Source organism: Eptatretus burgeri, chromosome 1 (assembly GCF_056783735.1).
Source record: "Eptatretus burgeri isolate ZD-2024b chromosome 1, Ebu_testis_v1, whole genome shotgun sequence".
Taxonomy (NCBI): domain Eukaryota; kingdom Metazoa; phylum Chordata; class Myxini; order Myxiniformes; family Myxinidae; genus Eptatretus; species Eptatretus burgeri.
The window spans coordinates 90551452-90565851 of NC_140961.1; the positions used below are offsets into that span (position 1 = coordinate 90551452).

At 39.4% G+C, this 14400-nt stretch overlaps 1 protein-coding gene across 1 annotated transcript in view; it reads left to right on the forward strand.

Moving 5' to 3' along the window:
• LOC147034936 (rho GTPase-activating protein 45-like) overlaps nt 1-8830 on the forward strand; it is a 166909-nt gene extending 158079 nt beyond the window's left edge. Inside the window, exons 27-28 of the mRNA XM_085859669.1 lie at nt 758-869; nt 6794-8830. Of these exons, the coding sequence (XP_085715795.1) occupies nt 758-869; nt 6794-7899 (1218 nt within the window). The 3' untranslated portion in view covers nt 7900-8830. The remainder of the gene's footprint in view (nt 1-757; nt 870-6793) is intronic.
• Nucleotides 8831-14400: the final 5570 nt, after the last annotated feature.

The window sequence follows — 14400 nt, forward strand, 5'->3', positions numbered from 1 at the left end:
TTGTTAATGTCATGTTCATTGTGGAACTGGATGTTCATCATGATTGTGTTATGGTTTCGTGGATTGCAATAATAAAACTGGATGCACAATGTTTGTTTCCTGAATATATTATTTTATTTTATTAGTCCCCAACTGGTTTCCATGCTTCTTCATGTTGGTAAATTTAATATCAGATGGGGGCTATAGATTTGCTCTGTCTATCCGTCTGTCCCACCTGTGTTTTCCGACTTTTTCCCATACCCTTTAACATATTCAACTGAAACTTGGTACATGGCTTTATCACGATAAGTTACAGAACAAGTTCAGATTTCAGAGCGTTTTGTCAATTTTTCACAGTTCTGCCCTTTTTAAACATAGAAAATATCACACCGGTTGGGGACATTTATTGAAAAGCAATTCTCGCTCTTGTTTGAATTGTTCTAATGTTTATACCATTAATTTGGGTTGATTTTCTCTGTTTGTCCTTGCAATGCAGGTAGATTTGATTTGTGTAATGGTTATTTCCATGTGTTGGTTGTCAGAACAAAAAAAAAGAAGTAAGATTGTCAAGCTAAGCAAAAAACACAAACATCTCATTCCAAAAAAGAAATTCTCATTCATGCTGAATGGTCTCCCAAACAATGGAAAATATTGAGAGATTTGGGATGAGGTGTGGGATTAGGTCTTTAATCAGTTTTGATGCAATGCTGGTGATTTGCAAGAATGTTGTGTGTATTTTTTTTTTCTTAATCCTTTTAAACCTTTCCGATTTAACCAGTTGCAGAGATTTCCATCTAGTGAGGGATGTCAGTGGAACATCTGCCAACGTGAGAATGAGAAACCACAGCATACCAGTACAACTTGCGGTTATGTTCCATGGCAAGTCCAAAGTAAGTATTGTTATATATGTTGGTAAATATCATTATCTTTTTATTTCCCTGACAAATTATTACATATAAAGCAGAACCCAGTCTCATTCAAGTATCATAAAGTGTGTACAAGAAATGTCTGCTGTGATGAGACACCTGTGTGCTCTGCTAGCATGTGCTTGGAGAAATGATTATACGTATTGGTGAAGAGTGGCAAAAGGCAAATTGGGTGTATATTCCAAAATAACAAGAATGAAAAACCATAATCCAGTTTCGGTCAATATCCCTGCTGAATATTGAAGGAAGGATATTCTTCTTAGTGCAAGCATTCAGACCAAGTACCTGATGTTAAATGGGCATGTTGATACATCGGTGCAGAAAGGAGATTCAAAGATGTTTTGAAGACCAACATGAATAAGTGTAAACACCTGGGAAGAAACCACTGCTGATCACACCGGATGGAGGACAATGTGCTTACATGGAGTTAAGAAGTTTGAATGTGAGAGAATGCAGCATCGTGAGGAAAAACACAGGCAATGGATGGAGCATCAACTCCACCCAGCGACAATGGCATCTTTTGACTCCCGCAGCTGCGGCTCCCACATCGGTCTAACCAGTCATTTATGAGCACACCAACGGTGGGGTCATCTTGACCACTGCCCATCGACTTTTTAAAATTACATCATGATCCATTTCATGATCTTCAACACCACTTTTGCTGGATGGACGTGATCCTCAGACAGAGCTCAAGGGATAGCCACCACAGAAAGGAGGTTGGACCACCTAAGTTGGACTTGCTCGTGATTTGGTTAGACCTGGTAAATACCTATAGGGCAGTACCCCTCATCTGTTCATTTGTAAAGCACTCCACATTCTCCAGTAACAGTTGTATCAATGTTGAAATGCTATTTTGGGAACTTTTACATGTGATTCTCTGTTGGCACATACACCAATGAATGGATCCAGCTGAAGTTGGGCATTGTATTGAGATGTACAATTTCTCAACTCCTATTTGTTCAAGAAACGCAGATGCTCGAAAAGGCAGCAGAGACCTACTCCAAAGTTATGGAACTCTGGGAATGATTACACATGCAATCCTTAAAAGCTTTTGTGAATGACGCAACATTGTTGAACAATAATGAGGAACAGAGTTGCCAAATACTTTCCTGGTTGGACACTTCAATGCATGGAGTCAGGTGAGATTCAAGCCTGCAAAATACAGAAGCCTTCCAATCAGGAAAGGCATGTTGGACAACGACAGAGTTCTCAGTGGCAGGCTATAAGATACCAACAGTGTTGGAGCAACTTGTGAAGATCATGGGCAGATGATACAATGCATCAATAAAAGATACAAGGCAGTCAGAAACTGTGCAAGAACAAGCCAAGAAACTTTGAAACGTCGACACAACCAAGCATCTGAGAAAATTCAAGGTCTGGATTCTTCATTTTACGATGATTCTAAAACTACTGTGGCTGCTGCTGATATATGAAATCACTTTCAGCACAGTAGACTCCATGGAAAGGTAGATCAAGCACTACACCAGAGAATGGTTGGGTGTTCCACCTTGTCTCGGTAATGTTTCACTGCACTCAAAGAGGTGAAACTAAGACTTCCCTTGAAATCTCTGGCAGAGGATTACAAAGCTGGGAAAACAAAACTTCTCATTATGCTGAAAAACTCAAAGGACCCTGCAGTGAAATTCAATTCATTCAAGCTACAGACAGGGAGAAAATGGAAAGTCATCAAAGCAGAAACAACTTTCCAGGTCAAGGAGGTCATAAGTGAGACACAGCAAGGATGTAGGGGATTTGGGCATAATGACGTGAAATGGTGGTCCACTGCAACTTCCAAAGATAGAAGGGACATGATGATCACGGATATACAATGAAGGACAATCCAAGTGAGTGTACGAAGCAGCTTGGCAAGGCCAACAGTGACAGTGGAGTACATGGGATGATGTTCTGCAAAGATCAGTGTGTGGAATGAGGTGGCACATGGCACCCCTCCACATTAGCTTGATCATACACTCCATTTACGACCAGTTCTCATCTGGAACAAATACGATCAAATGAGGTAAAACTAAAGTCGAAACACAGTATGTGGTGTACTTGAGAGCATGGCGCATGTGCGATCCATGTGCAGAGTATCCGTATCAAACAGCAGATATACATGGAGGTACAACCAAGCCTTCTCAGAATTGGTAGCTTTTGTGGACAATGCCAGATGCAGAGCTAATATGAAACAGTTGACAGTTCCTCAGAGAGGGAACAAAGATCAACCAGAAGTATAACAAGGCTCGACCATTACCAAGTGTACCAGACCGCACAAGAGACTGGCAATTGGCAGCACATCTTGGTGACATGAGGAAGTATCCTGAGAGTGTCGCAAGCACAGGAGTGAGACCAGACCTCATCCTCTCACCAGATGCATCCAAAACGGCCATAACAAATGAGTTGACAACTCTGTGAGTCACAAATGAGCAAAAGCTATGAGTGTAAAATGGTAAAATATGAAGAACTCGTGAACAAAATGCAAGCCCATGGGTTCTCAAGGCATAACTGTTTACAGTGGAAGTTGGAACAAGAGGGTTGGTTTGTGCTTCAGGGTATAATCTCCTCAAACATCTATGGCTGCACAACCACTGCCATTTCAGAGTAAGTGAGACACTTTCAGAAGCAGCTGAAAAAGCACCCTGCTGGATGTGGGGGGAAGAAAAGTCACAATGGTGAATGAAAAACTGAACCTCAAATCTAGAAGGATTACAAATCCCCCAGAAAAGCAACAGAATGTGTGGCCGAGTGGTAATATGTGTGGAAAAGTTACCAGAAAATGTGATGATATACCAGATGATATACCAGATGATTACCAGTCAAGAGGGTTAAGGGTTCCTATTCCACCAGAACAAAAATTCCACAATGATTGCCCGCAGGGGAACAATGCTTCTCTGTGAGTGTGGTCCAGCCCCCTTAGAGTGTTAGAAAGTCAAAGGCCAATGCTCTTGTCTGATGGGGGGGGGGCACTTTTTCTCTGAAGATTGCCTGGTACCTTTCTTTGCTGCTAGTGAGTTTCTTATCCTAAAATGATATCAACATAAAATATGTATAATTAGAATAATAAAATATTTATATATCATAAAATATATATTATATATAATAAAATATAAACAATAGATTAATTGTTTTATAAAATAAACTTTAGAGTGTGACCTCAACAAGTACAATTCCTGTCCACCTCCTCCCCCCCAAAGTCCTTCAAAGAAAAGTTTCCTTTTACTTCTGCAATGTTTGGCCATCAGTAAATAATGAGAAAGGAAACCAAAAATATGCTTACAATTCTGACTATTATTCTTCTTTCACTTGCAGCCTGTGGCTGCAGAGGTGCAGCTGTGCCACTGATGCGGTGTCCCCTGTAGGTTAGAACACAAATTTGTAACATAGTATTTCTCAGGAAAAATTTTCCCCCTCGGTTCTCTTGAATACGGATTATTTTACAGGCAATCATCAACATATTGTGAAGACTATCACAACTAAATTTCAACCAACTTAATAATTTTATTGACCAAAAATTTCATTGGAATTCCACGTTCTGCCTACCCTCCTTCTTAACTCTCTTACCGCCATCGTGATTTTCAGGACATGCACTTATAGCGGGGAATACTTTATTATTTGCTTTGGTTTCCAAAACGAGAAAGCCAAATGCCCTCAAAATGTATTAATCATCGAGAAAAATTATTTTCCTTTGAGAAACTGGCCCAGATGAATTTTGAAACACTGTTGTGCAACAAGACTAAAAAAAAAGTGCACACAGCTTACACTTTAAAACATATAGTAGAGAATTTATAAGCTGCAGACACTTTATGAAACCCAACCTAATCTCACGAGGATTACTACATCTCTATTAAATGTCACCAAATAAAACTCAGCAGGCTTGCTAATGAGGGGGTAATTTGCTTTCCGAAAATCATCCAAAATCGTTTAGATGGGACCATACATGCCTGGTGTTGGCTTAACGGTTAGGGTGGTGGGCTTGGGATTCTAGAAGCCTGAGTTCAAATCTCACTTTCTGTTGAATTATTGCCAGGTGGGGTTGACTCTGCCTGTCATCCGTCCAAGGTCGGCAAAATGAGTGCCAGCTTGCTAGTATCTTGTGTCGGAGTGGCGACCCGTCCAGGATTGTGCCCAATAGCCAAGGAGACTGACTGCTTAGGCAGCACCATTGCTCTGCGCAGAGTATGGTCCCAATGGATGGATGGATGGAACATATAACCATCTACTACATTACTCAGCAGAAGGCACTGGATCATGGAGCATACAGTGAGAGGAAATTAAGCCAGCTTTCTCATTTGCAATAACTTGCTTGGTGGAGGTTAAAAGATGCCACACAACCTTTTCAAATACAAACTAGACTGGCACTCCGACATCTCGACATCGACCGATATGCCTCCGCCTATATTACTTCATCATCGTAAGACTTGTAGCATGTTTGTTTTAAATCCCTTGAGCTCTTCTCAAGTATCACATTTTTACCTGACATGACCTGTAACCTGTTGATGACAAAATCGAATTAGTTCATCTTCACATCATTATCCATACTTGTATCAAGCTTGATCAAAATCCAATCAATGGTTCGCAAGTGAGCACGGTAACATAAGTTTTACCTAACATGACCTCTGACCTTTGACCTCTTAACTCCAAAATCTAATCGGTTCGTTGTTCATACTTGTACCAAGTTTGACTTAGATGCATTCAGCTGTTCTTAACTTATCACAGCAACGAAAACCTATTATGGACGGACCGTCGGATGGACAACCTGAAAACATAATGCCTCCGGCGACTTCATCTGTGTGGGCATAAAAATAAACCACAGCCCTTGTGCTGTTGCTTCCACAATGCTATCTTATCTCAGTGATGTTTCCAACAAAGCATTTATTACTTCTGCCACCGAAAGTGGATGAAGGTTATGCTTTCACCCCTCTCTGTCTGTCTGTGAGCAGGATATCTCAAAACTTTACAAACAGATTCAGCCAAAATTTGGTGGACAGCTTGGGTGTGTAAGAAGGACAAATTGATTTTCTTTTGGTGAAGATTTGACTCCAGATCTGGATATCAGAATTTTTAAACTCTTTAAGTGATTCTTCACCATTGAGAGATTGGTCCAAAAATGATGTACAACATGATATTTCAAAAAGTTGTGGACGAGTTATGACAAAACGAGGTGGATGAGTTTGTTATGTGACAATATCAAGCCGATTTGATTTTGGTTTAGGTCTGGATCCAGATCCGGCCTCTCAATGGGATGCACAACGTAAACTGTTCAGCCTGGCGTAGGTATGCGCTTGACTGAGTGCCGTTCCGGTTAGCCCACACTTGCAAAGCGAAAAGTGGGGTTCAGGAATCTTGAGTGTGTTTTTTAAAATTAATGGTATCTTTACTTTTGCAGGGGGTATATGAAGGAATCCCATAGTGAAGATAGGATTGTATAGTATAGCATGTATAAGTATAATTTGTACACTTTTACTTCAGAAATGTAGATAGATGCAATTAGAAATTTGCTGCCAAAAAAGTTGGCTTACACCAAATCCTTCTCTCAACTGTGTGAGGTAAGTATTCCCTGAATACCATGTAGTTTTCAAATGTTTTGATTGTCTTGAATATTGATCTCTTTTGAGTGATATCTCCATTACTGCTTAGAAAGTAATACACGAGTACTTTTTTGTGATTCCGTTAAAGACAAAATATATTGTAGCGGTTTTTTTTTATTATTATTATTATTATTATTTTTTTTTTTTAACCTGACCATTTTCTTTATCTTCCATTGTACAAATCCATCTGTAACTGCTTTTGTCTCCATTTATCAAAATACGTTCATAGAAAAACAGCTAAAAACTTCTCTACTTTGAATATGACATCTCATCTAAATGTTGAAGTGTCTTTTCTTTTTTTAGGCAGTTCTACAGAGAGCGTTGAAGGCACAAACGGTGGAAAAGTGGAGCAAATTAATGAAAGCAAGCCAAGGGTGTTGAAACCAAGTGAGGCCCTTTTAAAAGGAAGGGATCAAAATACAGAAAAAGATGGTGGCGGCAATGATATAATTGACGTCATGCATAACCCTTCCAAAAAGCCTGTGAGAGGTTCCCGTTTAAAAAGAAACCGAGTGGTTATCACACGTAAAACTGTGACACTGAATCATGGTGAATTTTTTCCAAAGGACTGTCATGGAGGTTTGCAACGGCCATTGCTTTCACCCCCAACCCAGATATCTGCTCCGGCGGAAGCAGCAAGCTCTACATTTTCAAAGGAGAAAAGTCAGATACCACCTGGTAGCACTTCATACTCATCTGTAAATAACTGTGAAATGGATGAAAACTTTGAAGTTTTGAAACAAATTGTTCCACCACACGTTTTTGCATTACCATCACCTCATACAGCATTCAAACAGCAAAGAAGCCACTCATTGGATGCATCAGCATCAATGAATTATTGTATTACACCTGAGTCTTCTTCTCATTTAGCAGACCATTGGAGTGATGGAAAGCTGATAAGACGGGAGAATACTTGCCACAATATTACAGATGATTCTGTGTGTGGAAGGCAAGTGAAAAGTGCCAGTTCTTTGACCCAAAATGAAACAAAAAATTCTGAGGCTCAAAGCTGTAAAACCCACCAAAAAATTAAAGCAAGAACAGGATCCCTAGATTCTCTACTTCACAAAGCACACAGCGGTTGTAGCAATGTTGCAAAGAATATTGGAAATGGCAATGTAGATATGTCATGTTCAAACCCCAACAGAACTATTCCACATTTACTTTCAGAAAGCAAAGACACCAGAATCATTTCTCATAATACAGGTTGGGCAAACGAACTGGAACAGGAACTTCCATGTCTTGGGGATGTGAAGAAGCAAGTGCCCGAAAACATTGATGTTCATTGTCTGGGTTCAGGTGAATCGGAAACAACAAAGCAGATGCTCACCTGGCTTCACCCACATCAAACTGAAGCTAACTTGACTCTGCAAGGAGTTTTGGATGGAATGGAGGCAGAGTTTGTGTGAACTTTTTAAACTTGCTTTTTTCCCAAAGTTCACTTTTTTTCTTCTTCTATTTTTTAAACTTGCAACACTTGAAATATCATATTGGTCTTTTTCAGAATTTGTTTTCATTTAAAAATAATGCATTTGTGATGGAAATGTATCTTTAACATTGCTTTCATTTGTGTACATCAGTGATGGCATAATCTGGTGTTGTACTGTACAATGGAGGTCCAAAATACGTTTTGTATCATAACTACAAACCCATTGTTATTAAAAAAAAATATTCAAAGCATTATTTTACTTCCAACTTCCCGGTGCGTGCCCCAGTTTAGAATAGGTACACTGACCGTATCCCTGCGTGCCGTAAGAGGCGACTAAAAGGGTTGGCGTCAGCAAGGTCAGGAAGAGCATCCGGCCATAAAACATTGCCTCAAAAAGGGAACCATGATGGAGAAGAATGTCATGGGGTCCGCAAGGCTAACCCCTGCTCTTGCAGGGGAAATGGCATAAGAATACCTGTTGTTGTTGTTGTTGTTGTGTATTTTACTTCCAACTGCCTAGTTTATCTATTTTATGACTATTTGTAAGTTACATATTTAGAATTAGTTAAATGCCTATTTATCATTACTGTAATGTCACTTTACTTTGCTGTGATTGTATGATATTGGCTCAGTGTTTTCTGCTCATTTGACCACAACTCTAGAATGACTTTTATTGTCATTTATACCACATTTCAACATGTACTTTGCAAGATGTATTTGCACACTTATATTTTTCTATCATTTAAAGATAACACGTGCACACATTGCATTGTAAACTTGCAGTCTATATTGTTGCTCATTCATTATTATTTTAGTATCCCCTGCATATTTTTTATCTGTTTCAAGCAACTACACAAGATAAATGTTGACTTATTTTGCAGTTTAAAATAAAGATCGAACAAGGCACTGTGCACATGGAGTCCTTGTAAATACATATTTTCATGAATACGTGTATAATAACCACGGTATCATAAAAAAAAAAAAACCTCAGCATACACAGACACCAATTTATCACATCATTCACACCCCGTTTACTTATTCTCTCATTAATTATCGTTTATCTCCGAACCCTATTTTCATCATAACCTTCAATCTTACCAAACATCCCCAATTTTATATAATAAGCTTGCTTACCCATGATTATCTCAAATTAGGCCAGCATTCTGTCACATAATGCCACACTTTTTAAGTGATGAATGATGAAGTCATCTTTCTGGTGAAGGCTCATGTTGATCTGCATCAGCATATAGGTAGAACAATGTTTGAAATCAACAGCACCTTAATTGACATATGTTAAATGCTATTAGACTGGCATTGGCTTAGTGGTTAAGGTGACTGGCTTGGGACCTTAGGGTGTTGAGTTCAATCCCGTTGACTGTTGAATTCATGCCAGGTAGGGTTGATTCAGCCTGTCATCCTTCCGAGGTGGTGGTGTTGGCCTTGTGTTGACTTAATGGTTAGGGTGGTGGGCTTTGGATCCTTGGGTCCTGAGTTCAAATCCCGCTCAGCTGTTGAATTAATACCAGGTGGGGTTAACTCGACCTGTCATTCTTCCGAGGTCGGCAAAATGAGTGCCAGCATGCTGGTTTTCTGTGTCGGAGTGGCGACCCATCCAAGATTGTGCCCAATAGCCAAGGAGACTGTTACAGCAGCACCAATGCTCTGCACAGAGTATGGTCCCAATCTCTCTCTCCAATTCTTCCAAGGTTTGGGAAATGAGTACCAGTGTATTGATGCAATTACCATTCGGCGTAACTTGCATCGGAGTGGCGACCTGTCCAGGACTGTACTCCTTGCCAATGGTGCCACCATGGAAGCTCTATGTCTCTTTACGGCACAAAAAGAATGGAGATAGGAGAGGTAAGATAAACAAGAGAAGTTACATAACAGGGGTAAAAATTGAAAAGTTTTAAGATCATCAGCTTTCTTGAACCTTTTCCCTCTCAGCCTTGATCCAAAATTTCATTTCACCGCACAGTTTTGCAGCGACATCAACTTTTCAGCTGGTGCTTAAAAGTACAAAGTAATTCCAAAAGATTTACATTTCACCAATCTGTTATTCCCTCATCACGTGAGAAGTACCGACAAGAGGTGGAGAATGCTTGTGTGGCTTTTTCAAGGCATCACATGTGATCCACTATTAAGGCCAGAAAACTTCTGTGCAACCTCAAGAATGAACTTTAAAAATTGGCTCCATCTTTTAAAACCTGGTGTTCCCTTCTTAAGTCTGTTTTCCCTTCCATCTCTTCAAATGGCATGACAGCAGACTGCTCATAAGAAGACCAAATGCCTCGATTCTGTGCTTACTTCCAAACATTGTGTCCCCAGCCCCAATCCTCTCTCTCTCTCTCTCTCTCTCTCTCTCTCTCTCTCTCTCTCTCTCTCTCTCTCTCTCTCTCTCTCTCTCTCTCTGTGTCTCTGTGTCTCTGTGTCTCTGTGTCTCTGTGTCTCTGTGTCTCTGTGTCTCTGTGTCTCTGTGTCTCTGTGTCTCTGTGTCTCTGTGTCTCTGTGTCTCTGTGTCTCTGTGTCTCTGTGTCTCTGTGTCTCTGTGTCTCTGTGTCTCTGTGTCTCTGTGTCTCTGTGTCTCTGTGTCTCTGTGTCTCTGTGTCTCTGTGTCTCTGTCTCTCTGTCTCTCTGTCTCTCTGTTCCCACCCTTCCCAGTCGTACCCAACTGCTGCTGGACTCTGCGTCTTTTGCACCGAAGAAGGTGGAGAAGTTTCTGGCAACCTTCGACTCTGATTCTGCAACTGCACCAGATGGAATCAGCTCACGTATTCTAAAATCCTGCTCTGCTGCTCTTGCACATCCTCTTTCTGCTCTTTTCATATTTGTGGGGCAACTTAGCATAATAATTGTACATTTTGTGAGGAAAGCACCAAATTTGGCACACTAGTAGCCTATCATATTATGAACAGATTTGGATATTGGGCCATCTCAAAATTTTTGATGGCAGTGGAAAATGGCTGCCACAGCCATCAGCAGCTGAATTTGAGATGGCCCAATATCCAAATCTAATATGATAGGCTACTCGTGTGCCAAATTTGGTGCTTTCCTCACAAAATGTACAATTGCTATGCTATATTTAGCTAAGTTGCCCCACTCTATGATAATTACTCTCGTCAAAGGAGATGGTATTGCATTTGGGTCCGTTTGTCTGTCTGTCTGTTTGTTTGTCCGCACAGAACTATAGTGTTTTTCTCCACAACCGCTTGTTGGATTGAGACAAATTTTTCACCAAATGAGCGACTACTCATGTATAATTTTCTAATGATAATTATGGCATCGTAGGTCATGTGGTGTGGCAGCCATGTTGGAAAAATGGAAAAACTTTGGACCTCTGTATCCCTGAAAACGCACCAAGTTAAAAATTGAAACTTGGAACATGGCAAGTACTACTCATGGAGAATAGGTGTGATTTTTTGTTATGACATCATAGGTGCCTTCGTTATGACATCATAATTGCTTATCAAGAACACTACTTCTGATCATGAAAAAAAAATTTGAGGGTCATCTCAGGATAAAATGGTCCACATAAAAAATTTTGATGATGTCATCGGTCACATGATTTGGCATCCACATCGTTGTTTAAAAAAAACAAAAAACAACAACCTTCAAATATCTTCGTCACTGAAGTAGCTGAACAGATCGATGCAAAACTTTACACATACGACCGCCTATCCATGAGGAATAAAATGTTCTCACATATGACGTCATAGGTCACATGGTTTGGCAGGCATATTGTATTTACCTGAAAACCTATACAAATCTTCTTCTCCAGAACAGTTGGACAGATCGAGGGGAAACAACACAAATGTTCCCCAAACCTTGGGGATACCAGGGTATTCATGAATAATTAAGTCACATGGTCTGGGAGCCATACTGGATTGAGCGAAAGATCTTAAAAAAAAAAACTTTCTCTTGAGCCACATCATCAATCGACATGAAACTTCACAATTATGATGCAGTTGTGATGGGGAATATGTTTTAAATTTCAACCTGATCATACGCATGGTCTGGCAGGCAGAATTATTTAATATTTCTTGATCTGGGTTATTTTGTATATTTTATTTTATTTAATAAGCCTCACTTGGCTGTTTCTGGATGGGTTTGAGGGTGCAGGAGTAGCAGCTGACATGCGAATCTTATCCATGTTCCTCCTGATGACTTCTTCTTTGCGTTTTGCTTGTTTGGGTTCCTTCTGATTACTCCAATGCAGGACTGTACGTACTTGGTCTTCCATTTGATTTGAATTAAATTTATTTTAATCCCATTCTAAATTCAATTGAATAATAAGAAACGTCATTTGTCAGGCTCAAGTGTCCGATGAAAGCGGGGTTGCATCAAAGTGGGACGTCTTAGTACCCGATCATCACTGCCAGCAGTTATAAAGTATCAGTTCTAGTTATGTCCCAAGTCATCTCATTCTAGTCATATGTTCTAGTCATCCCAATGTACTTTTTTTCATTTTTACCTCTACGACCAAAAGTGAAGGAGGGTTTATGTTTTCACCCCTGTCTGTTTATTTGTTACTTGCAAAATCGAACTTTTTTCAAGTATATTGTTCTGTCGATTTTGTTATTCTGTCTGTCTGTTTGTCAATCGCCCACAGGTCACAATTCCAAACCGAAAATCATGAAACTTTTCCAAGTTGTAAAGGTAGTCTCACCTGAGAAGCCTTTTGATTTTAAGGTCAAGGGTAATCTTGAAGGAAAATTTTGTAAAATCGTGATTTTTCATCCAATTGACTTGAAAGTTGTATACGATTTGTATATTCCATCACTGGGTTAGGAAAGCAACTGTTTGAGGTCAAAAGGCCAAAAGTAAACTCAAGGTCAAACTTCTAAAATCACCAAATTTCATCTGAAAATCGTCAATTTTCATCCGATTAATCTGAAAATTAAGGAGCCATGGCGTAGTGCATCACTGAATATGGAAACCAACTATTTTTGAGGTCAAAAGTTCAAGGGTCATCTCAAGGTGAAACTTCTAAAATCATCAGTTTCAATCTGAAAAAACAAATTTTAATCCGATTGACCTGAGCTTTGAAAATGATCAGCATGGAAGGAGTTACCCGTTTGATATTACATATGTTAATTACCTCATTTGCGTATTCATTATTTGATGGCATTTCAATTTTATTTTTCCATGAAAATAGTTATACCAAACAGAATAAATCTCCCCAGGGGAGCCAAATCATCTTCATAATGGGAAATATTGCATTTTTGGAAAGATATATATATATATATATATATATATATATATATATATATATATATATAATATTCATTTGGCCAAACAACTAGGAGGAGAAGGATTTGAAGACCTTGCTGAGGAAGAAGTAGAGGAGCTAATTGATTTCCACATGGAGTAGTTGACAACAGAAGAATTGGATTAATTCACTAAATAATGGAAAACTGAAGAAGAAGAGGATCAACCAAATAAGCCACAAATGACAGTCAAAATCATTTCAGAACTTCTAGAAATTGGAGAAGATTTGAAGCAAAAGGCCATTCAGATTGACACAAACATGGAAAGGAGCATTTCTTTTGACAGAGGTATAGATCAGCAATTACCACCCTATAAATAAATCTATAAAAACTTTAAAAGCAAATAAAAACAGGAAAAAATAACTAATTCTTCAAGGAACCATGTACCCCCACTGCCACCATGCCATCGACCTCCACTGACACCCCATTCACCTCCCACTAATTTCCACCATCTCCACCTACAAGTTCACCAATTATCGGGGATGCCACCGATGACACCAGCAACCTCAGCCAGACTGCGACACACAACATGACACTGGACACATAATGGAAGATTACACGGTCCTGACTCCACAAAGGCAAGACCACAACTTAATATATGTGAGGGATTTGTGGGTCGCTCCTGGGAGATCAATCGGCTACCTCCATGCCATGGCTGTGTTCAATCAGAACTGACCGGGGCTTCCCACCAACAGTACTCCAAGCAGTAATGTTACTTATATTATCTTATTTTACTAAATTGTTCTTATTTTTCTATGAAATGTCTTTTTTTTAATTTATTAATGATTTTTGGACTTATTTTGGGATGCTGGAATGTATCATTGATTTGCACGTTATAAACTGTTCGCCGTTCGTGGAAGTTTAGAGGAACGTAACCCCAGCGGACGGCGAGGGTTTACTGTATGTTTATTCCAAAAACAATTTTTCACTTTGAATGAAATGGTCAAAAAACCCCAATTTAACTGCATTTCTATGGAAATGATTAAAATGATCATTATAATTCAATTGAATGAAATGCATGTAACTTCCATACTATTTGAGATAGCAAGGTGAAATTGCTGTCAAAATGACCAGTGTGAGAAGAGAAATACATGTATGATATACAAACACATGAAGTCGGATTTAGAATTCTCAAAAGGAAAGAATGCCACCTATTACATGTCAGGTCAGGTCAGGACTGGGAGCATGGGCCAGAGCAGAGCATCGCTGAATCC